At 36.0% G+C, this 27415-nt stretch overlaps 1 protein-coding gene across 1 annotated transcript in view; it reads left to right on the plus strand.

Moving 5' to 3' along the window:
* LOC129257836 (triple functional domain protein-like) overlaps window positions 1–27090 on the plus strand; it is a 49728-nt gene extending 22638 nt beyond the window's left edge. The window contains exons 5-18 of the mRNA XM_064096617.1: window positions 1098–1265; window positions 9284–9425; window positions 9810–9936; window positions 10598–10664; window positions 11343–11455; window positions 12675–12744; window positions 13521–13607; window positions 14229–14321; window positions 15358–15486; window positions 16537–16725; window positions 17224–17392; window positions 17646–18694; window positions 19280–19557; window positions 21701–27090. Coding sequence (XP_063952687.1) covers window positions 1098–1265; window positions 9284–9425; window positions 9810–9936; window positions 10598–10664; window positions 11343–11455; window positions 12675–12744; window positions 13521–13607; window positions 14229–14321; window positions 15358–15486; window positions 16537–16725; window positions 17224–17392; window positions 17646–18694; window positions 19280–19557; window positions 21701–23462 — 4443 coding nt within the window. The 3' untranslated portion in view covers window positions 23463–27090. The remainder of the gene's footprint in view (window positions 1–1097; window positions 1266–9283; window positions 9426–9809; window positions 9937–10597; window positions 10665–11342; window positions 11456–12674; window positions 12745–13520; window positions 13608–14228; window positions 14322–15357; window positions 15487–16536; window positions 16726–17223; window positions 17393–17645; window positions 18695–19279; window positions 19558–21700) is intronic.
* Window positions 27091–27415: the final 325 nt, after the last annotated feature.

A 27415-nucleotide genomic window follows, 5' to 3' on the forward strand; every position in this document is an offset into this window, starting at 1 on the left:
TTGTGATTTTGGAAGTTCGTAGAATTTATCATCAGTAAATAAATACCAGGTATTATTTTGTGATTGGATGGGTACGACAGCAGTTACTTTGATCCTTACCCTGTATGTCCTGTGTAAGACTTCCTGTTAAAATCCAAAATAGTATTCATAGCATATTTTAATAGTTTCAAATTACAGAAGTGAAGGAAATAGGATGTGGATTTAGCGATTTACCATGGATTTCATGACTAATGTACAAGAATTCTAAACATTGAAGTTCTGAAGGGAATTTATTCGGTCTAAAATGATGTCATTTGAAGGTCATCTAATACCCGTTATCCATCTGTAGAGTCTTTTGGCTTGGCAAAAATTAGGTGTAAAAACATTGTGGTTGGCCAAAATTTTGGCTTGGCAAAGTGTCATTCAAGATTTGACCTGACTCACCTGAGCACACCTAAGTCAGATTGGAAAGAAAATTAGGCTCTCGACTGTATGACTTTTGAGAAGATTTTGGCTGGCCCAAATTCTAGCAATGTGAAGAATATGTATGCCAAGTATATTTTAGTCTTCCAAAATTTTGAGGAAAATGTGAAAGGGGTATAATTCTCAGAATGGGAATGTAGAATTTAAAGGGAACATCTAAAATATGTCAAAGAATGGCAGTGATGAATTGGTGCCAGTTCTTTGTGATTAATAGTAAAAACAGGATGATAGCAGGGACGTGAGAGTTAACTTGTTGCTGTATATGGACCTGAATGCTGTTTGTGCATAGCCTACATGAGAATTAGAGAAATTGGTTTTCAGCAAATGAATAATAATATTTGAAATTTTATATTGTTTGAACCATTTATAGCATTATTCAAATTGATTATTTATTTTGGTGAAGGGGTGGGGTTGGGAATATTTGAAGTTGGATCATTTAATGCCTCATAGTCTTTGGCTTTGTCTAAGGTTAAGTTTTATATACAATATAATTCAGTTTGTTAAGGCTGGGTCTTCGGTTTAAGTTTTGCAAAATCTGGCCTGATTATGTGACCTATCCCTGGTAAAATATTCAAATTTTTGCACGTTATTTCATTCAGCTTGCTTTGTTTTTGTTCTTTTGTTTACAAATGTAGGCTTGTGGAGAGACCATCGACCTGAAGCCGACTGTCCGCGTGACAGACCTCCCCATTGACGAAGAAGAGGGGGAGGCAGAGGCAGTGCCCCTTCCCCCACCCATGGAGCTTCAGAATCATTCTTCCCTGATTGGACCCCCCTCAGGTGCTGCCCATGACAAGAGAGAGGTAAAGCATGCCCACAGCCTTCCACCCTTACCCCCACTTTTTATAGCTAAAATGGTCAAATGCCACTTCTAATTTCCAGATGAGTTTTCTTCGTTCCAAACTAGACCCTTTTTGTCCAAAATTTATTTAATCTAACTGGCACTCTCTGTCTATTTGCCATCAGGTCTAGTGAACCCTTGTGCTACTTATCACTTGGTTTAATACCTATTAGGTCTGTGTTCTCATCGACATAGAGATTTAGCCAAGTACGTTAGACTAAATTGGATTAGCCAAAGTCGTTATACCAAGTGAAAGAATGCAAACTGGCCATCTACCATTCACACACTCCCACTAAAGAATGGGACCCTGAAATTGTTTTCTTTAGCAAAATTTGAAGAGGTTTAAGCTGATTTGCCAAATTGTAACACAGAGAAATTAGATTTGCGTACATTGGATGAACATTTACTACCATGTTGATTGCAAATGTTAAAGAAATCTAAAAATGTTCTTAAGGTTTATTTTGGATTGATAGTCATGATGAAATATTCATATTTTGAAAGAACATCCTACAATTTAAGATTTAAGAGGGCTTTATTTGAGCCGTGGTATGATGTTAATATTTGGGAATCTTCCTGCTATAAAATTCCCCACATAATGCATTCTTAATTAGGCGCCTTATCAACGTTGACTTTCTCAACCCGTGTGCAGAATATAGTAGCGTACCTAAATCGTTTTTCATTTTTGTGATTCACACTTATTGTGTCATTTTTCCTCACCCATCACTTACCTCATGGTAACAGTCCCTTCTATCCACTCTTGAGCCAGTTGCAAATATCACTGGCTCGGGCAGAGAGTTGGCCTCTGAAGGAGATAACAAAACACCACAAAAAATGGTATGTGTGGGACCACACTTTGCATGTAAATGTACATTTGCAAAATAGAAAAAAAAAGGAAAGTCAAACATAAAGCTATACAGTTGTAAAATATCAGCATTTTAATGTCAGCAATAAATTAGTTTGATCTATGTGGCATGTTGCATGGTAAGTTTTGACAAAAAAATGAAATAAATCAATATTAAGCTTCATGTTATTTTTTTCTCAATAATTTGTGTTAATACTTGTAAACATACATGTATACTATTTTAAAAAGTGAAATACCAAGTGAATTGTGTTAATTGAAGCATGGCCATACCATGTTCGCAATAATATGAAAATAGAAATTGTAAAATACATGTGATTGTGTATATTTCTGCAAATCCGGAAGATTCTATGCATTATTAAATTATTATAGATATATATAATGCTTTATAGTCTGTATCCTAATGTACTTGTTGCTCTATTATGCATGCGATTTGTACTGGAAGTCCATTTTATAGAATGCACTCTGAAGCAGTAAATTACAAGTTTTAAGTATTTGTTATGGTATCATAAGTCATTAAGGACGTTCCTCAGTTAAAACGAAGTCCATGTCATTTTCACCAAATTTTGCAGAGAGTTACTTTGGTATCTATGCATTATGAAAATGCAAAAAATAATATAGGTTCATGTGCTTATTCTTTTTCTACGGGACTTCAAAGTCGCCGTATTTAAATGATATGAAATGTTGCGCAATCATGAGAATTATGCCTCTCTTAGACCTCACAAATTCACCAAATGAGTTTAAATCATCTTTACTCTCTCGATATTGCATCAAACTTCATCAAACTTTCAGAATGTGTAACTCAGTAGATACCAAAGTAGTAGAAAGTCTTTTAATTGATAAAACTATATCTATTTAGAGTCAGCAGCGCCCTCATTTGGCAAGAATTGTGCAAACACTCGGAAAAAACAAATCTTCAAAGAGTGAATCTACTCAAAAATTTAAAAAAGTATAGTTTAAGCTGCACTTTATTCAAAATCCATGTCATTTTCATCAAATTCGGCTAAACTGTAGAGAAATGTATATGGAAGATGTAGGGAAGTTAAAAATATAGGGTCCATGTGCTCGTTTTATAACTATAAGTGTCCAAAGTGTTGCGAGTTGGCTTGAAAATCGGCTAAAATGCGCCGAAAACGTGCAAAATGTCTAATAACACAGTCTAAATGGGAATGGTTCCGTAGTTTTGCTCCTAGACATTAAAAACCCATGTCATTTTCATCATACACTCTAGATTTGTAGAGGAATATATTCTGAAGCCGTTAAAATATTAAAAATATGGGGTCCATGTGCTCGTTTTTAAACTATCATGGTCCAAAGTGTTGCGAGACGGCTTGAAAATATTGAAATCCTCCTAAAGTGCGCCGAAAACGTGCAAAAGTCTAATAATACCGTCTAAAATGCGAATGGTTCCCGTATTTCGCTCCCAAACATTCAAAATCCATGTCATTTTCACCATACTCTCTAATTGTGTAGAGGAATATATTCTGAAGCCGTTAAAATATTAATAATATGGAGTCCATGTGCTCGTTTTTAAACTATCAGGGTCCAAACTGTTGCGAGACGGCTTGAAAATATTGAAATCCTCCTAAAGTGCGCCGAAAACGTGCAAAAGTCTAATATTATTGTCTAAAATGCGAATGGTTCCGTAGTTTTGCCCCCCAAACATTCAAAATCCATGTAATTTTCATCACACTCTCCAGATTTGTAGAAGAATATATTCTGAAGCCGTTAAAATAGTTAAAATATGGGGTCTATGTGCTCGTTTTTTAGTTATCAGTGTCCAAATTGTTGCGAGTTGGCTTGAAAATCGCCTAAATGCGCCGAAAACATGCAAAAGTCTAATAATACCGTCTAAAATGTGAATGGTTCCCGCATTTCGCTCCCAAACATTCAAAATCCATGTCATTTTCATCATACTCTCTAATTGTGTAGAGGAATATATTCTGAAGCCGTTAAAATATTAATAATATGGAGTCCATGTGCTCGTTTTTAAACTATCAGGGTCCAAAGTGTTGCGAGACGGCTTGAAAATATTGAAATCCTCCTAAAGTGCGCCGAAAACGTGCAAAAGTCTAATATTATTGTCTAAAATGCGAATGGTTCCGTAGTTTTGCCCCCCAAACATTCAAAATCCATGTAATTTTCATCACACTCTCCAGATTTGTAGAGGAATATATTCTGAAGCCGTTAAAACATTTAAAATATGGGGTCTTTGTGCTCGTTTTTTAGTTATCAGTGTCCAAATTGTTGCGAGTTGGCTTGAAAATCGCCTAAATGCGCCGAAAACATGCAAAAGTCTAATAATACCGTCTAAAATGTGAATGGTTCCCGCATTTCGCTCCCAAACATTCAAAATCCATGTCATTTTCATCATACTCTCTAATTGTGTAGAGGAATATATTCTGAAGCCGTTAAAATATTAATAATATGGAGTCCATGTGCTCGTTTTTAAACTATCAGGGTCCAAAGTGTTGCGAGACGGCTTGAAAATATTCTCCTCCTAAAGTGCGCCGAAAACGTGCAAAAGTCTAATATTATTGTCTAAAATGCGAATGGTTCCGTAGTTTTGCCCCCCAAACATTCAAAATCCATGTAATTTTCATCACACTCTCCAGATTTGTAGAGGAATATATTCTGAAGCCGTTAAAATAGTTAAAATATGGGGTCTATGTGCTCGTTTTTTAGTTATCAGTGTCCAAATTGTTGCGAGTTGGCTTGAAAATCGCCTAAATGCGCCGAAAACATGCAAAAGTCTAATAATACCGTCTAAAATGTGAATGGTTCCCGCATTTCGCTCCCAAACATTCAAAATCCATGTCATTTTCATCATACTCTCTAATTGTGTAGAGGAATATATTCTGAAGCCGTTAAAATATTAATAATATGGAGTCCATGTCTAAAGAGTTGCGAGTTGGCTTGAATCAACCCAAAATGCGCCGAAAACAAGCAAAAGTCTGATAATGCCGTGACGGTCTAAAATACGAATGGTTCCGTAGCTCTGCTCCCAAGCATTCAAAACTCCATGTCACTTTCCTCATACTCTCTAGATTTGTAGAGAAATATATTCTGAAGAAGTTAGGACATTTAAACTATGGGGTCCATGTGCTCGTTTTCAAATTATCCGTGTCCAAGGTGTAGGAAGTTGGTTTGAAACAGCCCAGAATGCGCCGAAAACAAGCAAAAGTCTGTTAATACCGTGTAAAATGCGAATGGTTCGGTAGTCTTGTTCCCAAACATTGAAAATCCATGTCATTTTCATCATACTTTGCACATAGACACTTTAGCACCTGAATGTTTCAAATATGCACAAATTAACATAGGTCCATGTGCTTGATTTTTTGCTATAGAGCTTCAAAGTTAACCCAAATAGATATTATTAAGAATTGCGCATTCAAAAGAATTTGGCATTTTTAGACCTCACGAGATCACAACAATGAGTTTAAAGCTCTATTACTCTGTCAAAATCCATGAAAACTTCATCAAATTTTGAAATATGATTAATAATTGTATCCTTAAAATGGATAATCTATTTATGTTGATTTCAATTGTTTGCTCATTTAAGTCTAACAGCACTCTCAGTTCTTAGATATTGCGGGAAAGATAACAAATACTCAACTTCAAAAATTTCAAATTTCAATAACAAACTTGAGAAGTAAAAGAAATGCTGCACTTTATTCAAAACCCATGTCAATTTCACCAAATTTTGCAAAGTTGTAGAGGAAGGTATACATGAGAGGTGTAAACATTAAGAAATATGGGTTCATGTGCTTGTTTTCAAACTATCAGCACTCTTACTAGAGAAAATATGCTTCTTAAAACACCCCAAAACACGCAAAAAGCTTTGTATCTGTGAGGAAAAGTTCCGAACCACTCTACCATTTATTTTATTCAAACTCGGGGTCATATTCATCATACTTTGCAGCACTACAGAGAAAAGTATTTTGAAATTGTAGAGGAATAAAAAGAATGGTCCATGGAACAATTCCAGTTTCTTAGCTTCATAAAATAATACATCGGATCTGCAGTTCTTGCAGATCACAACAATGAGTTTAAATGAAAAATCAGCTCACATACCTACAGCTGATTAATCAACAGTTCATCCATTGTGACGTCAGCGCGCAGAGTGTAAAATATGCGCAGATCATGATGCGCACAAACATAACTGTGGAACGTCCTTAAATGGTTGAATAAGTTTTTTTTTATCTATGGTTACCATTTATCATCTTCGTTTGTTGTACATGTACAATAAAAAGTGCATGGTTTATTAAACATGAATTTTTTTCTATTTCTATTTCAACTTTTTTCTTTATTTCCTTATCTGAATACGTCATGAAAAGACACAAAAATATCTTTTGGAAAAGGAATGCAATCTTTTCTGATAAGAGATTCCTGTTTCGATGTTCTTTCTAAAATTTGGGGAGGGGGATGCAAGCTTTTAATTCCTATAGAGAAATCAGATTATATCAGAAATTATTATTACCCAGATGGTTGGATGTGATATGTAGGCCTACTATTTTTTTTTTAATGTAGCCAAACTCTACAGTTTTCTTTTTATGTTTTCAGTGGTTATTCAAATGATTAAGTAACCCCTTTAATTCTGAGAAATAAAAATGTATCCACCCCTCCACCTCTCAGTTTCATCTGTCTTTAAAGACCCCAGTTGGAATACCAGCATTCCTGGCATACAAGCATGTGTCATTATATCATTCCTAGCGGTACAACAAGGCCCTTTACCCTCATTCAAAGAGGATCATAGTATTTTCATCAGGGGGGTTAGGAAGGGGTCATGCAGACCCCCTTCTCTGATCTTCTAGTTTCTTTAAAACGATGGTGTTATCATACCATTCTGATTTGTACAACAAGCCATTGAACCTCATCCAATGAGGGTAATGTTTTTATCATGGAACGTTGGGAGCAGATCGTGCACCCCATCTTCTTTAAAATGTCAGGAAATATTGTGACATAGCTAGAGGTACAACTACGTCCTCTTTCAACAGACAGAGTACTACACCCCCATAAAAAAAATGGGTTGGTTCTTTTGTAGCAAGACGACAAATTTTATACAAGCATAAAAATAAACAGGCACAATGGAAGGGCAACAAATTTTGGGGTAATCTAAAGGAAAGCTTAATGTTGAGGAGAGTGAATATACATGGCTGCCATAGCACTGTATCCGATGGGTAGTCTTCCCATTGACATGTTTTAATGGCTGCATGTTTGAGATAGAGAGCTGTGAGCCAGGTGGAACATATTTTTGAAGTAGTGATGTTCCTGAAAAAAATAAGAAATAAGGACTTATTATTGCCCTAGAAAAAATATATATGAGGATTATAGTGTTCTTGGAGAGAATTACAAATTTGGCTAATGTTAGTGCTAAATCTATTTGCTTGATTCTTTTTTCCAACTTTGCATTTGTTTGCCCTTATTCACATTAAGTGAAGAAAGTTCAGATATAAAGTTTTTTTCAGTTGATTGGAGGTAGCCACATGATTCATCTCTTATCTACATTGTTATGGTTCCTCATATTGTACTGGACTATTCTTATACAAAGAGTTGAGTGAGACTTAACGTCATACTTAAATGCCAATTCCCATGTATTTTACATGAAACCTCATAGAAGACTATCACCATACATTGAGCATAATCTGAAAAAAATGCACTGATGTAGTATGGGTACTGCAATTGAAGATAGAGCAAGTTGAATTCACTCTTTAAATAATCTTTGCGAGGCAGCTCCTGGTCCCTTGATTTGATATTTTGACATCTAAATTCTGTTATTCCCAAAGGCTTTTTACAGGGACCATCCAAATCCAAGAGCGCAAAGGGTTAATATTCAGTTGCTATGCATGTCCTTACAATTTCCAGTCAGTTTTTTTATTTTAAGTACAAAAAAAATCAAATATCTGCTCTTTTATTTATATTATTTTTATGGCTACATTTGGGTACTGATTGTAGCTCTGGCTTAACCTAGTAAAGCTTTGTTGTATGAGCTTCTGAGTAAGATATACCCAACCCTTTGATCGTCTGCACATAAAATACTACATGTACATGCCAAGAGATCGTGTGCAGCATTACATATGACGGGGTTTGTTTCTCTGTTTGTCATCATGTCTTTTCCTTTGTTATTGTTCGAGTGACAAATTATAGTTGATGTCATCACAACATGCCACATACCAGCTCTGTCCATGAATGTTTGGAAGATGACAATGCATTGGGTTAAAGAGGAGTTCAGTGACCAAGGATTCTTGATGTAGTGCGTTTCATGAGATGTCCTTGGTGTTTCTTCATCTCTTCTTTCTTATCTATCATCATCATCATAGAGTCTTTCTTTCTTCTTTTTCTTTTCCCCTTTCCTTATCTCATCCTATCCTCATCCCACTTCTTCTTCCTCTTATTCCATTTCCTTTTGTACTACCCCTCCTGTTGCACCCCCTTCCCTCACCATCTCCTAATCCTCCTTAACCTCACTGCTCCTTCTCCTTGGCAACCTCCTCTCTAACCACTGTAACACCTTCCTTGTTAATATGCTAGCTACCTATACCACCTAAACCCTCTTTGCCTATCCTTTCTACCACCTGCACATACTCTACTCCCACTCTCTCCTTTCTATACCTCCGCTACCTCTCCCTCCTCCTCCCTCTCCTCTTCCTCCCTCTCCTCCTCTTCCATCTTTTCGTCCACCTCCCCCTCCCCCACCCCTGCTGCTGCTGCTGCCCCTCCTCCCCCTTTATCTTCTTATTCCTTTTGTTTTCCTTTGTCATTGCCATCTTCTTTTTCTTTGTCCTTCCGCTTATTTTATTCCAGCCCACTACTCGGTTTCCACTTCTCTGTCCTTTAATCTATATAATGACATTATTCTCCATAATTTTGGATTTTCTTTCCTGTAGCTCCTGTAGCTTTTTCATTTCCTCTTTTGTATATCATTACACGGATTGTGTTTTTTCATGTCCTGTATCATTTCATGTGCATTTATTGTATGTAATAAATTGCAAAATTTCTTATTTCTCCCGTTCAAATTGTATTGGATATGTTCCTAGAATATGCATGTATATGAATTCAAGCGTTAACTCAATTATAGTGTGCTAATAGATGTCCTCTTTTTTATCACTTTGGCCTCGTAGGATAGTGAAAAGGAAACGGAAAAGGGTGGTGAAGAATGTGCTGATGGGAAGACAGATGAGGAAGGTGTTACCATGACAACTGGCCAACCGGCTACCATCAAAGAAGAGGATGAGAATGAGGTGGAGAAGCCAGAGAATCAAGGTACGGTAGATAAAAGAAAAGATGAGTGAATGAATGAATAGAGAGGTGATTCCATGGATCATGATAGAGTCTTGTAGGAGTACACAGCAGAGATGAGCTTGTAAGAATTAAAGAAATAAAATGAATGAATGAATTAATTAATGTATGTATCTATGGATGGGGGTTATGTGTTATTACATGAGTGGATGAATTTTTAATTTCAGTTTATGGATGGATGGATGGACGGACGGACGGGCAAATGAATGGACGAATGAATGGAGTGTGGATAGATTATATGGAGCAGTGAGCAGTGAGAAGAGGGTTGGGGAAGAAATGGATGATTGACTGAATGAATCATTGAATCAATAAAATTAATCCCTCTTCATATCTTTATCTCTCAATTAGAAGGAGAAGGTGCAGAAGAAGAGACACCGGCAGAACCAGAACCCGAGCCAGAGCCAGAACCGGTCTGTGAGCTTACTGATGAAGAGAAGGCAGCAAAGAAGAGAGAGGAAGCTGAATACAAACTATCGTAAGTTAATGCGCATGCGCCAAATACGATGGACAGACCATGTCCAAAACTGTATCACACCACTCGCAGAATAAGTGCATAATAACTGGTCAGGTAATCCTTTCGCTTACCAGACATAGATAATGATAGGTGTGAATAGTCTTTTCAAAAAGTATAGGCGAACCTTTCCATTTCCACTTTTGTATGTGCTGTCATCAGAATTGCATTCAGTGTGCAGAGGCCTTTAGACTTGATGGGAGGGAGAGGGTGGATTGAAGGAGGAAAGGGTGGTGAGACCAGAAAAGAAGAGGGAGAGAGGGAGGATTGAAAGATGGATGTAATGAAGGAGAGAGAGAAACTAGAATGAGAGAGGGAGAGTGGGAGGGTGGCTTGCTTGAAGGTTGTGAGGGAGTGTATGAGAGAAAGGGAGAGAGAGTGAGATAGAAATCAAGACCTGAAAGAAATCAATATTGCATTGCACAGGCTTTGGTCAATAGAAAGAGATGACGGGAAAGACGTGCCAAGATAAAGGAATGTAGTGAAAGAATGTCACAAATGAAACCAAATTGTTGAGAGATTTAATGAATTGTTTGATCTTGATGTATGTGCATTATTTAGTCATGTTTTGAGAATAGCTTGGCTATGCCTATTTATGCAAAATTTACATTTTCATTGTGAACAGATTTGTTCTTGAAGAGATGGTTGTCACAGAGGGAGACTATGTTGCAGATCTGGCTAAAGTAGTAGATGTAAGTTTTTTTTATAATATTATTTTTCTGGTCCATTTTGATTATTATTTAGTTAATTAATTAATAATTAATTATTTATTTATGTTGAAAGTATACATGGTAACATACAGTTTACCTGGCAAGCAAAATAGATAATGTGAATATACATGTGTTGATGTAACTATGCATATGATAACCTCGTTTATGAATAATAAAGTCAATGTTCAGTTGTCATTTCTTTGTTGATTTCAAGTGTTGGATGTTTGATCTAACTTGCAAACAAAATTAATGCCATCATTTTAAGTATCATTTATATGCTGTGTGTATATGTGGACTTGTCATTCCACAAAGTGGAGGTCTATGGTTCAATGCTAAACAAATCATATCAAAGAATTTTCTGCCCTGGACCTACATGTAAGTGTACGTGTCTGGTATATTTGAAGAACAAATGTCATTTCATATTCTGCTGTGTTTTGTTGGTGTCATATTTTGTTGTAATTATTGTAATCATGACTAGATCAAATACATGTAGTGTATACATATATGTATACACATTGTACATGTGTGTATTAAGGAATTTATGACTTCTCTTTTAAATCTCTCTTTCTCTTTGACTCACTGTCTCGCTGTTTCCCCTCTCACTATCTCCGTCTCTGTAAAACATGACAATTTTTCTCATTTTTTGCTTTATGTTTGCAGGGCTATCGAGAAGAGATGAAGAAAGATGAAACAGAATTACCATCAGAAATGGAGCTTGGAAAAGTAAAGATTATCTTTGGAAACATTCATCAGATCTTTGAATGGCATAGAGAGTAAGTGTGACCTTTAAAATGAGTAGAGTTTTCCTATTGATTAAGATCAATGGTGCAACTGCAAGAAACTAATCAATTGCAATTATCAATTACAAATTTCCAATGGATACAATGTTAACTATCTTTTCCCTTGTAAGAAGACGACTAGAGCCCCACAGCACAATGCTTAGTGCTTGACCATGTTGCCGATTTTTACACTGGATTACATTGATTAATATGTGCAGTCAGTTGTAAGAATCAGGTGTAAAATCAACCTCTAAGCTTTGTGTTACAGGCCCAGTAGTCATTCTCATTGTCAGTGAATTACAAGACTTATGATTGATATCACAGAGGACATCCCTGGTGTGTGTATACACCGAACACACCAACAACAAAAAAATTATGCTACAGCCAGATTTGTTAATTTGCAATTAATGGCTTACATATATCTCTCGTATAGCAATTTGATCTGGTCAGTTCTTCACTTAAAAATGAAATTCAATCAGGGGTAGTTTGCAAAGGGTTAAGTTGGACTTGAAATCACTTTTAAATTCCCAGTTTCATTCAATATGTAATTTATCACCATATTGGTCAGGGTGTGTGCTTCTGCATATTCATCATTGTACAACACCTACTTAGCTTGTTGTATGCGAGTAAATGGGAGGCTGAATGCCAAGCATTCGTACCGTTGCACACAAGACGTACCATCCAAAATGTACCGTTGCACGGGTTTAGGAGGTGACGTCACAATACGATTTAATTCATTGCGCTCAGTAAAATGAAGGTGCGATACGCGTATAAGCCTGCTGGCTAAATGCGCAATGCTGCCCAAGGTCATGTGCGCTTGTGGGATTTTACTTTTCAATTTTTTTGCTTCCTTTTCATAGATTACTGCAGGGAAAAACTTGTTTTTTTCATATTTTCGCTAAATTCCGAGGCGTTGTACAACACAAATAGCGAATATTCTTATTCGTTGAAAGAAAGAGATGCTCTATTCAACTCTGCTAACGCCTCGTTGAATAGAGCATCTTTCTTTCACCTCATGCGAAATCTTGCACCATCGCACTCATGCCTATTCGCCATTTGTATAATGTATAACTTATGTTCAATATCATGTGGGTGTTAGTGCTTAGGCATGACTTCAAGTTACTCTTTACTCTTTGTGAACCCCCACCCCCCCCCCCCACCAAAAAAAAAGCAGACGTGAAATAGTGATTTATTTCTCCATGTCTTCCTTCAGCACATTCTCCAAGGAGATAGCCAAGGTCAAAGAAGAACCAGAGAAACTAGGCCCACTCTTCAAAAGATATGTAAGTACCAACTTCTTTGATGTCATCTGCTGTCTTCACAGAAACTTCTTGCAGCATATAAGAAAAGAATAGTGAAAAGAGAAGAAGGTGAAGACAACAAAATTGAAATGCAACAATAATTTGCAAAAGTTAACCATCTCACACTTATTTCTAATTATCATAGAAAATAAATTTATTGATGTGTATGTGTAATTGAGTAAGATAAAACAAGACTGTGATATTTTTAAATGGATGATAGACATGTATAGAAATGCTTCAAAAAACAAGAAATGTGCGGTTTTCCCTTGATTAAAGTTCAACTACGATTTCTTGTTGTTGACTTGTAGAACATATTTTTATTTTTTATCTTAATGCCATCCCAAAAGAGAAAAAAAGAAAAACAAAATTATGTTCATTTGAAGACTATGGTTTCTTTTGATAAATTATAGACCTAAAATAAGATACTTCAATTTGGCAGATGATTGTTTTCTGGATTAAAGTTTAACTGTGGTTTCTTGTTGTTTACCAGATTGGTAATTGAATATTTTCATTAATACTTCCAGGCCAAGCTATTACTTTCTATGATCATAACTGCCCCCACCCCCCCCCCCCCAAAAAAAAAGGTGAGAATGGCACTCCAAAGGAAAAGAAAAAAAATAATGATTTTAAGACTATAGTGTCTTCTTGGAGACTCAACAGTAAAGAAGATTCCTGAATCAGCAGATAATTGGTAACAATATCTGATAGTTGGTATTTATTTCTTTCATGCATCATTGTGGGTTCTTGTTGATTTACAGGAGCGGAGATTACGTATGTATGTGGTGTACTGTCAGAACAAACCCAAATCAGAGTACATCGTCAACGAGTTTGAGACATTCTTTGAGGTTAGTCCACACCTTCCTTCACTTTTTAATGTGTTTTTATCATAGCAGAGCTTGCTATCTTGACATGCCCATTTTTTCCAAACCACATTTTACTTTTTCAATAAACAACAAGTCCAGTTCTGGTAAGACTTTGGAGATGATTTAACGCATTTCATTTATTTTTAGCTTGTGTGTGGCAAAATGGTTTTAAATCAAGTCGCCTTGAAGCGTGTAATGTTTTTTTTATAACTAGTTGATAATTATTTCTACTCATATTTTGAAATATATTTGGTAATTGTTTTCTATCATTCCTTCAACTGTAGATTTATCTGTTGATCCATCTAAGTGAACAAATTTGTCAGTCCTTCTTCAGTTCTTCAACACAAAATACACTGTTAATGAAAGCTTGTAGAAAGCATTGTTGCATCGTAAAATCCATTTGATTAAAGATGAATGTTAATTATGGGATGTCATTTTACAGATTTGAGGGGAAAAAAGCATTCAAGGACTTGTGTGTACTGATTAGTTCCATCTTTCCAAAAACTGCACCAAGCATGTGGATACATGTATTTCATTAAAATGGTCTTCCCCCCCCCCCTCCCCTTGTCCTTAAATTTTCTCCTTTTTATTGCATTTCTACAGGAGTTAAGAGTAAAACTTGGTCACAAATTGGCCCTCTCTGATCTACTAATCAAACCTGTCCAGAGGATCATGAAATACCAGTTACTACTAAAGGTATGAGTCAGCTAAGCAGTTTCATCATTCTTAATTTCTTTGTTCCATTTACTTAGAAAAATGAACATATTTTGTGAGAAGAAAAGGGCAACAGGGGGAAAAAGGAAATCATAAATCGTGTTAATTTCTATGAATGTTTGATATAACATAGGTTTTTATAGGGAAAAAAACAATTGAAAGTTTTATACATGTGCCATTGAGTCTATGACCTCCTTGCCATGTGCAATTGAATATATAGCTGCAAAGCCTCTCAAAGTGATAGCTACATGTACTCGATTGAATAAATTAATTTAATGCAGTTTTGTTGAATTCAAATGAAAATTGGGTCATCTTGTTCTAATTTGCACTTATAGATAGTTGCTCATGTAATTCAATCCTTGACTTCAGGTGTAAAGAAATATTCAGATTTTGATCAAAGTTGTTCTTGAGGGTCTTTTGTCAAGGGTAAAAATAATTGTCTTGAATCTGAAGATGATGGTGAGAAGATGAGAAAATTTACCCCGGATAATTATTTGCTGGAGGAGATGTTACATAACTTGTACTCCTCCATTGCAATTCTTCACTGTTTTATAAGCCTTGTCTAGTGCGATTACAAAACGGCTGTCATATGAAGAAAAACAAATTTAAAGAAAGAATCAAATTTTAAGCTATCAAACTGCAGATGATGAGTAATCTTGATTTCAATTTTCGTTATGTGTATTTTATTCCTCTTGGGATGATCCACTTGCAGCAAGAAATTAAAAATTAAAAAAAATTGGAAAAGGTAAAATCAGTTCCAGATGTGAAATTGGGAAGAAAAATTGTATCCATCGTGTGTTGAATGTTTTGCCCCATGCAGGTTTTCAAGGCACTTTCCCTGATTTTCATTTTTTTTTTATGTTGATGAAGAATTAGATGGCCAACGAAGAAACATTCCAAGAGGAATCCTGCATAAAGACATGGCTGAAAGTAGTCCTGACTAACTTGAAAATTTTCTGCCATCCACAAAGTTACAGATGATGTGTAACATACATTTTTGGGTGTTTTTTAATAACAGGACATCTTGAAACAGTCACAGCGAGCTGGCATGGATACTACAGAGCTTGAACAAGCCGTAAACATCATGAAAGTCGTCCCGAAGAAAGCTAATGACATGATGGCTATAAGTAGACTGCAAGGATGGGATGTAAGCCATAATCTAAACTATCTAATCTATAATGTAATCTTTTATCATTTTGTTAATTTTTGGATAATAATATTTGTATAATGCACGACACCTCTTTATCAGAAGTCTTTAAGCCCTCTACAATAAAATGCAGAATAATTACCTTGGCTGTAGGAGAGCTGCTGTTACTTGCTCAGCGTTTCAGGAATAAATTCCTGCCAGGTACCTCACCTGGCTTGAGTGAAGCACATTTTTTTGTATTATTTTATGGTGTTATTGTTAAGTAAGAAATAAATCCACATCATGCTGCACTGGACTCAAGATGTAATGAGTGGGTACCTGGCAGGAATGTTTATTCCTTGAAATGCTTGTGCAAATGCCTGTAATAAAGGATGACCATTTAGGCTTTAGCCAGGGAAATGACCACAAATTAGCACTGTGAGCACTGCATTGTGGATATCCCAAATGGCATTCCTTCAAATGCTGTTATATACTTCTTTGAATTTGTTCCCATTCAAATTTATTTGGATTTTTATAGTGGTTTTGCATGTTTTATGACTACATGTGTATTTTCACAAACATTTCCAGTTAGGGTAAGATATAAGTTTGTATGATGTAACAGCCATTATTAGATGTTTCCAATGAAGCAATGAATGAATGATATGTAAATGATGACATAAGGAATTGTGAATGATCTGATAAGATTTGGGGGTTACACGGTAGAAGGTCAGAAAGGTTATCATTGAAAAGCTTTGTAGTTGTATTGGTAATATATTTCTGATCAGGGATAGATGGAGGCATAAATTTGGACTACAGACAGTCGAGAATTCAACTAGTCCCCTTATTTATAATATAGTCAATTTTTTTTTTTTTTCTCATTTTTTGGACAACGTTTTACTGTTGGACCAAAATAGTATGTCTTTTGTGAATGAGTTAGAAGCTGGCACTCCATTGTATATCTGAGGTTAATATTGGCTAACTCAATCAAAGCCAGAGGAATACCATACAATGAGGTGTGTATTTTGTGTAACAGATTATCTAACTTTCTTGCTGATATGATTCTCGTTTCAGGGAAAGATCAATGCACAAGGGGAGCTGCTTCTACAAGATACACTCTCAGTGGCAATAGCAGATGAAGGAACCCAGAAGTATAAAGAACGACGGGTGTTCATGTTTGAACAGATCATCATCTTTGCCGACCAACTGGAGAAGAAGAAGGGCTTCAGTAATCCAGGTTATATCTTCAAACATAGTATCAAGGTAAGATTTGAACTATGCAGAAAAAAAAGTGGAATGTCTGAAAGAAATGTAATTTTTACCATGTTTTTCATGCTGATTTTCATTTTATCTTCTCATACATGTATTTTGTTTGTATTTGCCAGTATCATGAAAAAAATCATTGATTTTATGTCAATTCAATATGTTCACCTTCATTTACAGTATATCTCTCTCTCTCTCTCTTCTACTTACTGTATCTCTCTCTATGTTTCACTCTCTCTCCGTCTCTCTCTTTCTCTTTTTCTCCATTACTTCTTTTTGGTTTTCTAATATTTGCCTTTTCAATATATCTATCTTTGTGTTTGCATTCATCTTGTGTATTTATATAACTGTTCTCTATCAAATCTACACTAAATCTTTCCATCCTGTCCCCATTTTCTCAATCTGACTCAATTTCCTTATGTTTCTGCATTTTCCCCTTCTCTATTGTCTCTCTGTCTCTGTTTGTCTGCCTGTCTCTTTCCATTTCCCTTACCCCAGGTGAACCAGCTAGTGTTGGACGATGAGGACGACCCTATCAAGTTTACACTAAGAGCCAAGGCCAAAGATGGTCTAGTGCTCAACTGCCAGGCAACTACCCCAGAGAGCAAGATCAACTGGGTCAAAGAGATCAGCCAAGTCGTTAATCAGCAGCAAAACCTCCTGAAAGGTGGGTTTTTGTTTCCGCGTGACCATTGGCCCCCTCCCCTTACATTTTCCAGGGTCCTGATGATTTACCAAATTGTAAATTGTGAAGTCAAATTTGCAGTTGACTCCACATCTAAAAGTCAATAGAGAAATGCAATACCTCATAAGGGGCATGATGAATCGTCAAACAAAAGTTAGTCAAAATAAATGTTCTTACATAAATATTGTGACAATGTTAGATGTTAAACTCTTTATTTACCTTTATATTCCATCAGCACTGCAATCACCAATTGCTTACCAGAAAGGACTAGAGGGAGGACAAAGTTTAGGATTGGATCCTTTTGGAGCCCCAGAGGGCAAATCTCCTGGTCCATCCCCTGCACCGTCCCCTACCTCGCCAAGTGCGGACAAGTCCACCAAACTGCGCAAGGCTGTATCTCAAAGCAGTGAAGCCCCAACGCAGCTCCAAAAACAACATAACCTCTTCAGCAGCCTCAAGAGCCGCAAGAACCAGACTGCTCCAGCAGCTATATCTCTTAACGAACTCAGAGAGACCAAGAACAATGCCAAGAAAAATGACGCAAAGTCTGGTACGCCCACCCATGATGAAAAAGGAGAAAAAGGGAAGGACGATAAGAAGGACAACCAGGCAGGGTCGCCATCTATCCGTAGGAAATTTTTTGATGGATTGTTTCATTCATTTCGTCCAAGCAAGTCAAGGGATACGAGCCCGATGGGAAGCAAGGAGAGTTTGCAGAAGGGCAAAGAGCACAAAGAAGTACCCAGCACTCCTAAAGAGACTGTGGAGAAAGGAAACAAGTCAGTACCGGTGTCAAGTCATTTGGATTTAGTGACGACTAACAATTCAACGACGGAGAACGCTTCGGCGGAAAGTCCGAAGACTAACGCAGCTAATAAGAGTCCGCTAATGCGGACGCAAAGTGCAAATATTGGAACTGCTGTTATCAGCAACGAGAAGATGTCACCAGGGTCAGTTTCAGCCGGCAATGGTAGTGGGGTCACAATTGATAACAAAGCCAAAGGGAGTCCATTACATGTGATAAGCTCCTCCAGCCCGTCTAAAGACAGTGGCGTTTCCGTACGCTCAAAGCGTGCATCCACAGGTTCGCTACAGAAAGATAGCGAAATGAATGGAAAGGACAGTACAGAATCACCGTCCAGTCAGAAGAAAGAAGGTCAAACCTCATCTCCTGCGCGTTCGCAAATTCCTCATGGGGTCATAAATCGAGATCAGGCAGGCTCACCCTTCAATCGATCAAGCTATACATCAGTTTCCAGTTCAGAACTTGACGATGGAACGTTTGTGAGTTTATCATTTTTTGCACGCTTGCAATGTTTACCTTTATTAATCCACCTCCAATGAATATATGAATGCATTTATTTCAAGCTATATCAAATTTCTTGCTAGTCCAAATTTGTTCCAATGATAAATATCTAAAATATATTTCAAGTGTGATATTCCAAGGATGAGCCACAAAGAATCTGTAAATTTTGTTGTCCTATTCTTTGCATCAGAAAATACTCTGAGCACTTCTCTTGATCCTTTTCTGAAAAGAAATGATTGATTTGAACAAATGTTAAAGCAAGAGTTGATTGATATCTTTGATTTTAACAATTAAATCTTTTCATTAATGATTTCTGTGATTCATGTACTTGTAGGCTTCATGCAGGGGCCTCTGGTTGCTGGTGAATGTGATTCATGGTTCATCAGATCCTGTATTCAATGACTGGTTGGTCCATGTTCATCTTCTGACATTTATTCCAAGCTCTTTTCCCTGAAGTCAGAATGACAAGATATTGTGCTACCGTATAACTGAGAGATGGAATAAGGAAATGTATTAATGCGTTGACATTATTTTTTCTTTCCTGATGTGTCACGTTTGAACAGAGCGATCACTGCATGGCTCCCATTGTAGAGGACTATTCAGCAGAGAAAGAGGATGAGATCTGTGTTTCCAAGGGTGAGGTTGTTCAGATCCTGGCAGCCAACCAGCACAACATGTTCCTGGTGTATCGAGCAGCGGACAAGCAATCCCCCGCAATGGAAGGATGGATACCGGGCGAGGTCCTCAACTTCTCCGGCCCCACCCAACACCAGAGCAGGGGAGGGGATTCACCCGCCCCCGGAGCCGTCGCTGCGACGTCAGCCAAGGACAGCCCCAGCAAGTAAGACCCCACAAACTACCACACCATAACCACACTATCACTGCTACTTCAACTACTGCTGCTACTACAAATACTACCATTTTACTACTTCTACTACTTACATGCATTGACATCTGCATACTCATCAACATTATTCTTTCATTTTATTCTTTTATAATCACCCACTGGCTTGTCATGGAGATGGTCATTTATCTCGAATCCTTTTTGGAACTAACACCATATCACCAACCCTTATTACTCAGGATGATATGTGGGTTATTTTTTCATCCCCACGATCCTCAGACAAACTGCTTGATATATAAGAATCATCGCCATGCAGGAACACTGACGTTAAGTGGGATTTGGTTGGATGCAATCATACATAGTGGGAAGACTTCAACTCTTGAAACATTTCTTGGGATTGTTTCACTGTTTGTTTCTTGTTGCATCTTTACCATTGTTTGCAGTTCAATAAAACACCTGTAGCAGTTGAGTTGGACATCACTCTAACTATTCTGACCTTGACGATAGGTAGTCTTATTTGTGTAATGGTAGATCATCGGAACTTCTTTCATTGTGGTATATGTTTTTGGACCAAATGTAAATGCCCATTCATTTAAATCCCTGTAAAGCTACAGGGTGCAGGAGATTATTTGTTGTAAAATATGCATTTGGTGAGCTAAAGTCTTCACGGTATATTTTTATTATTTTTATTTTAACATTTTTCCATCTATTTCTTTTGTTGAATCATCTGTTTTAGTCATAAGGATAAAACACTCTCTAACACAGAATTGATGCCCTCCACAGATGATTTATCCTTTTCAATTTGAATTTGAATATCACTAATGGTTTGGTCATCACATGTCATATTAAATTCCATGTGCTATTTCAACTTGACAGCCCCTTTAAATTTGTGTTACTTCATGACAATCAACAGGTTTTATCACATAATGAGCATTTGTCTTGTTTCAGCATTTCATTTTTTGGGTGGCAAATACAGGAACATGCAGTATATAAAATACAAATTATATTTTAATATTTAGTTAAAAGATTTGATGCCAATTTTTCTTCAACTTGGAAGAAAGTATTTTCTGTAGCTATACATGGGTGATTTGGTAAGCAATAATACAAGGAAGCATAATGGATGTTGTATTTTGGGGGTAAGTACAGGGTTTTTTTTTCTCTTGACATTCACTATGACTTTCAACTTCATTCTTGATGAAAGCGATAGCTAGCAAGAAACATGATTTGACAACTTTAACCTATCGTCTACTGGAGCTGGGTGACCCCTGTGCAAATGTATATGTGCATGGGGATTACAAAAGTTCAGTATTAAGGAATATCCTACATATACACCATTTTACTGCTCAAAATCATGCGTTATAATCTACCTAAGACCTGTTTGCTCTACAACATTATTCTTGGTGAGCATAACTTGTGTCTTTCTTTGCAAGGTAATGATACTCATAAGCATGACTGATTTAAAGGGAGAATTTTTTGAAGCCTCATTGCGTGAAGATTTACATGCATCTCTCTCTCTGTTTACTTCTTCTGGTGACAAAACATTTCCCTATTGGGGAATTCTCCCTATGTAAAGGCCCGGTCCCACTGCACTTAAGGATGCAAAGAGGATGTGAGACAGAAAAGAATCTTGCCACCCATTGGAAAACATTATGTATCCATTGTGTACTCTTCGCATACATGTTTTCATTTGCTCTATATCCATCGAGCATCCATCCACTGTGATTTCATTGTTAGCCCATTTTGTCCATTGTCTGGAGCGGATGAAAACGGATGGAGCCCCCCCCAAAAAAAAAAAATTCTTGTTATGAATATGTTTTGTGTCCGTCAGCCAGTGGGACCAGGCCTTGAGGGAACTAAAAAAGAGATAATTAGAATATGTATTGATTATCCAAGTAATTTTTAAATAAAGGTTAGACATTTAATATCTGGTGTTTTTTCCACAATGAACCTTGAGTAAAATAACTCTGAAATGGTGAATTAACATCATATATTTTCTTCTATTTTCTTGTCAAGGCTGACCTTTGCCCTTATATTGTATATGTAAAATACTTCGTCACAACTAGACATTATCAATAATGTTTTGTCATTTTCTTTCCCTCAATTTCTCTGCTTTTGCGTGCTTTGGATTATCATGGTATAGTAATTGTGGTTTTGTTTACAGTTCTGAGGAGGAAATTAGGTCACTGAGTTCAAGCTCAGATCCTCATGATATTGGAACTGAGTTGCCAAATTCTCACTCAAATCTCCAAAATATTGAAAATGAGCCATTGACTTCTTGCTCAGATCCCCTGCATGCCAGAACTGAGTCCCCAGGCTCTTACTCAAATATTCAAGATATTGAAATTGAGTCACTGCGTTGTTTGAATCACCAAGATACCGAAACTGAGGTGCCAAATTCTTACTTAAATTTTCAAGAAATTGAAAATGAGCCACTGAGTTTTTGCTCAGATTCCAAACATGTTAGAAATGAGTCCCCAGGTTCTTGCTCAAATCACCAAGATATTGAAAGTGAGTCATTGAGTATTAGCTCAGATTCCATACATGTTAGAATTGAGTCCCCATGTTCCTGCTCAAATCATCAAGATATTGAAATTGAGTCATTTGGTTCTTGTTCAAATCAGCATATACCAGATTTTGATACTGAGCTACTGAGCTCTTGCTCAAATCTCAAAGATATAGAACTTGAGACACTAATTTCGTGCTCAAAACTTCAAGATATCAAAATTCAGTCATCAAGTTCTTTCTCAAATCTCCAAGATATTGAAAATGAGTTAATGAGTTCTTGCGCAAATCTCCCAAACATTAAAACTGAATCGGCAAGTTCTTGCACAAATCACCAAGACGTTGTAACCAAGTCCCAATATTCTTGTTCACATTCTCACGAGATCGCGGACTTCTTGAATAAATTCCAAACTGAGGACGTAATGTCAAAGCCTGTAGGGTCGGTCCGACTCAGCAGAGCCAAGAGAGGATCGTTGCCAAATTTTTCTGAGGTTACACCACAAGATCACGACATCCTTCATGATACATATTCTCCCCTGTCACCCTATGGCCACAGTATCAGTTTTGAAGAGTTGTTCAGTCCAGATTTCTACCAAAATTGGAATTCACGTAGTTTGGGGTTGCCTGCATTTGACTCTCCTAGGGCTAAAAGTCAGGAGCTTCCTCGCTCTGAAGAAAATGCAAAAGAAAGACACTTTGATGAACAGGATACGAGGGATATTTGTGAAAAATTTTGTTGTGAGTCTCAAAGCAGTAAAGAAAGTGTAGAAAGACAATCATATACTGATCATGTAGATCGCCATCCAATAGAAAATTTGTACCAGAATTATATGAAAGAATATCTGTACTCCTCTTTCGATGTAGAGACATCATCTTGTGAAGACGAATTAAACACTGGCGAGAGTTGTATTGAAGAGATGGGGAAGGAAACCACTTTCTTGCTTACTAGTGGCAACCCGAAAGAACTAGTAATGCCTGTCCAGGAACTAATTCAAACCGGTTTTGATCTAGAACCAGAGGACTCGATATCTGAAAACCAAGAATCCAAGAAAAGTTGTTTATCTAATAGACCAACAGAACCTGAAGACTCAATGTCTGAAACCCAAGAATCCAAGAAAAGTTGTTTATCTAATAAACTAACAGAACCAGAAGACTCAACATCTGAAAACCAAGAACCTAAGAAAAGTTGTTTATCTAATAAACTAACAGAACCAGAAGACTCAATGTCTGAAACCCAAGAATCAAAGAAAAGTTGTTTATCTAATAAACTAACAGAACCAGAAGACTCAACATCTGAAAACCAAGAACCTAAGAAAAGTTGTTTATCTAATAAACTAACAGAACCAGAAGAATCAATATCTGAAAACCAAGAACCTAAGAAAAGTTGTTTTATCCAATAGATTGACAGAGTCTACAAACAGTGAAGAAAGTTTTGCACTGGTATCTCACACTACCCTAAGATGGAATAAAGCAGTTTTAATTATCCAAGAACAAATTCAAACTACTTTTTCATTTCTGAGCAAGAACCAAAGGACTTGATATTCAAGAAATAATAATCATGGAAGGGTTGTTTTATCCAATATAGTTATTGAGAAAATCATTGCATTTTGGAATGTGATACGGTAGATTGACATTCCAAACCTGAATATTTCATGTATATCGATTTGGTGGTGAGAATTATGTTCACCTTAATGAAGATGAACAAAGATATATTCAATGTTCACCATATGATATAACTTTTCTATGATTTTATGATTTTTTTATCATCGGTAACATACAAAATTGCTGGAAACTATGAGGGTTCATGTGATGTAATCCATCTGTATAGTACAGTTATTCATATATCCCCCTAAATAGCTTGGGCATTAAGAAAAGGCAAAACATTTGCTTTCAATAGGTATTGGGCATTTCAAAATATGTTGCCCCATTTTAATTCACATCGTTCCATTTCGAAACATGATGTGGGACTACTCATGATGATATATTTTTGAATTCATCCTTATTGGAGATTTACTATCACCGGTTCCATTTTGTTGTCTTTTTTTTTTTGTTTTTTTTTTGTTGTTATGTTATGTAATGTTTTTGTTTCATCTATCAGAGTCAGTCAGTTATTCCATCCGGATCTGCAATATACGAATGTAGATTATTGGTCATGTTCATGCTTATGATTTATCCCAGTTAACCATGAAATATTGATATTTCTTTTCTGGCCACCATAGATTTGTCAGAGTTAATGGTTGGGTGGTGGTAGATCATTTGGTCACAATTTCATCCTCCATTTACATGATGTTCGGATATTCAAGTTGAGTGGAGGGATATTATTTAGAGCATCAGTTTAACCATTCAAACTATAGCATATCTCGGTCTATAGTAACTGGAGTGAAATTTTCTCCCATTTTATTACCTTTTTAACGTGTTCTTATACCTATGGAAAACCTAGATGAACAAAACCAAAGCATTTTTTTTTCTTCATGCGTCACCTTTTCACATAAAAGGTTCCTTGGTAAATATCATAACAACATGAATGTCTACATTGAAAAAATTTACCAACATAGTTACATAGTTCACTAAATTATCAACAAAATCGCAGCATGGGGAAATCTGAAAAAAATGACACAAGGAATGAAGATATTTCAATTTCATCAGGTGATGGATGGATCATTCAATTTGATATGCTTACAATCATCTAACTTCATATGGAAGATGAACAACTTTACATTTTCTGATGATTTCTATACTTATACAATGAGAGTCAAAAATGAATTCTAGTAGCTGAAATAGTAATCTCATTCATCATTCAAATTCTCATATGCTCCTTGCACTCAAAGAAATACTGATTTGATGAAAGCACTGCTGGTTAATCAGCCATTCAAAATATATATGCACTCATCTGTTTTTACTTTATTTAGGGATCCTTGTGATATTTTATAGTGTGTATAGCAGAGGAAATATACCCTTTCATTTGAATAATTCTATCTTTAAATTGATAATCTTTGATGAATATTGTTCTTGCTCAAAAAACAGTAAAGCAAACCTTTTACAACTGTTTCCACTCATTGTGTGTTGATTGAAATGTACATGTAACTGATTAACTTTTTTTGTGGAATATGGTCTCACCAAAATTGTGAAAAGGGGCACGTGTCTAAGATGGCAAAAACGTATTAAAAACAAACCATGTATGTTGCACTCAAACAAGTAAGAACAACTTTTATGTGTGATGTATCAACATGAATATATCTGCACTGTAGATTATCTGATTGTACATACTTTGATGTATTGGATTTAGTCTAGATATAAAATATGTATTATAGGATGTACAGACCCTCTTTATTTGATTAGAACATTCTTTATATCCCTAGATGGGTTTTCTCTTAATCGTACTGTCGGGTGATTTTAAGAGAAGTTTAGAGAAGAAATTTGGTATGCCAGCATTGATTTGTTCCTCACTCTGGGCCATATTTCAAGACATTTTAATCTGTACAGAATTTGAATCAAAGCACTGTCTTTATTGTTGAGTTGCTACACATTAGCACCAATGGCAAACTGTTTGGTACATGTAGGTAATCAATGAATATGTCATTGTTCTCCTCCGTTGATGGGATTTTTCTTTTCATTTTTTGTTTACCAGCTTAATAATAACATTTCATCACACCTTGGTGTATACAAACTATTTAGGGATTATTGACTCCCTTTTACCAGTTATACAAACAATATTTGGTATACTTGGAGAATGATTTCTGGGAGAAAAGCATTTCATTCGTTCAGTGTAAGATTCACTAACTGTTTAAGTCATTATCAAGAAGCTGTTAACCAATCAAATTTCTGGAAATTGATTTTAATCTCACTTGTAAATGATTTTAGCTGTTAGTGATCACTCCCAGACTACCAGAATTCTTCAATTTATAATAGTTATACTTGTAGACATTGGAAGGGATGAAGGAGCATGCTCTCTTTGTTTAAGTATTGTTCCATTAAAGATTCTTATTGTCAAAAAGGCCCAGCCTTGATGCTTGGTGCAAGAAATACACAGCTTCAAACAGAACAAAATAAATCTAATATATTCATTCTTTCACTTTTGTATATTTCACCTTCATCAAAGGTGATGTATGGTAATAGCGTTCAGACTGAAAATATTATACTTTTTAGGTATAAGAGCTCTTGCACTATACTTTTGTTTTTTTGGTAATTTGTTTGGCAATTGTAAAAAGTTGAAATTTGCCCAGCATGAGTTACTCGCTATATAGTGAATGGAACTTAATCATTATATATCATATTGTAGTGCAAGAATGAGAGTACTGAGAGACTGGATTTATTTTTACACTTTATTTATATCTAGCATATACATATGATCATACTATTAGCTAAATATTTGTAAGCATGTTACATAGTGTGTGCTAATATTTCAGTCCCTTTATGCTAGTACTACATATTGAGAACTAGATAACGGAACTTTCATTGCAAAAAAAGGAAAAAAAATCTTCTTAAAGGTTTGCCGAGTTTGTTACTCAAATACGAGGTATTGTCATTTTTATTTTTCCTCTCTATCACTTTATATACATAATCTCTTGTTGACTTTCTTGTACAAAATGTTAATAAGGTACAAAGCTAGATTAAAAAGATACTGTGACAAAGTGTGTACAATAATGAAAAATACTATGTAAAAGAACATAAGTACAAAAAAATTAATGTGAATTTTAATTGATACTTCTATGGCTATCTCTCTTGTTATATTCAATTGATTGTAACTTTTTTTTTCTCTCTTGTGTGTTCAAGATTAATTAATTATATTCTGTGAAATGGCAGAACTGTTGTGTTTTTTTTCTTCTCTTTATGACGATACAAAAATGATGGAGACATGCAGAGTTGTAGATGAATTTAAAGTGGAGATGATGGTGACAAAGAGAAAGACATATTATGATGATTATTGTTATTATAAGTTTGACACCAATCGTAAGATTGTGTATTCAATGTCTGGATGCAAAAAAATATAATATTATTGGAAAAATAAAGATGGAAAAAAAATGATGAGCTGATTGGTTGTGGTTATGAAATTTGTTTGTACTTTGATTGCCATGTAAGAACAGCTCTCTCATTGTAAGAACTTGCTCTCTTAAAATAAGCAAAATCGTAAATTAACATACATGTAAGGGACATGAAATCGATGGTTGATTCATCTGCGCATGCTTCAACTCTGGAGATTTCGTTGGTCCTCCAGTTCTTTACTGCTGGTTGATGGTGAATCTGTGTTGTGCTAAAAAAATAATAGCTTGACAAACTTTTGGTCATGTGAGTATTTCTCCTGAATATCAGAATGATTCATTTGCAAGAGGGAAATGGCACAGATGTAGTTCTC

Source organism: Lytechinus pictus, chromosome 1, assembly GCF_037042905.1.
Source record: "Lytechinus pictus isolate F3 Inbred chromosome 1, Lp3.0, whole genome shotgun sequence".
In the NCBI taxonomy this organism is placed as follows: Eukaryota; Metazoa; Echinodermata; class Echinoidea; order Temnopleuroida; family Toxopneustidae; genus Lytechinus; species Lytechinus pictus.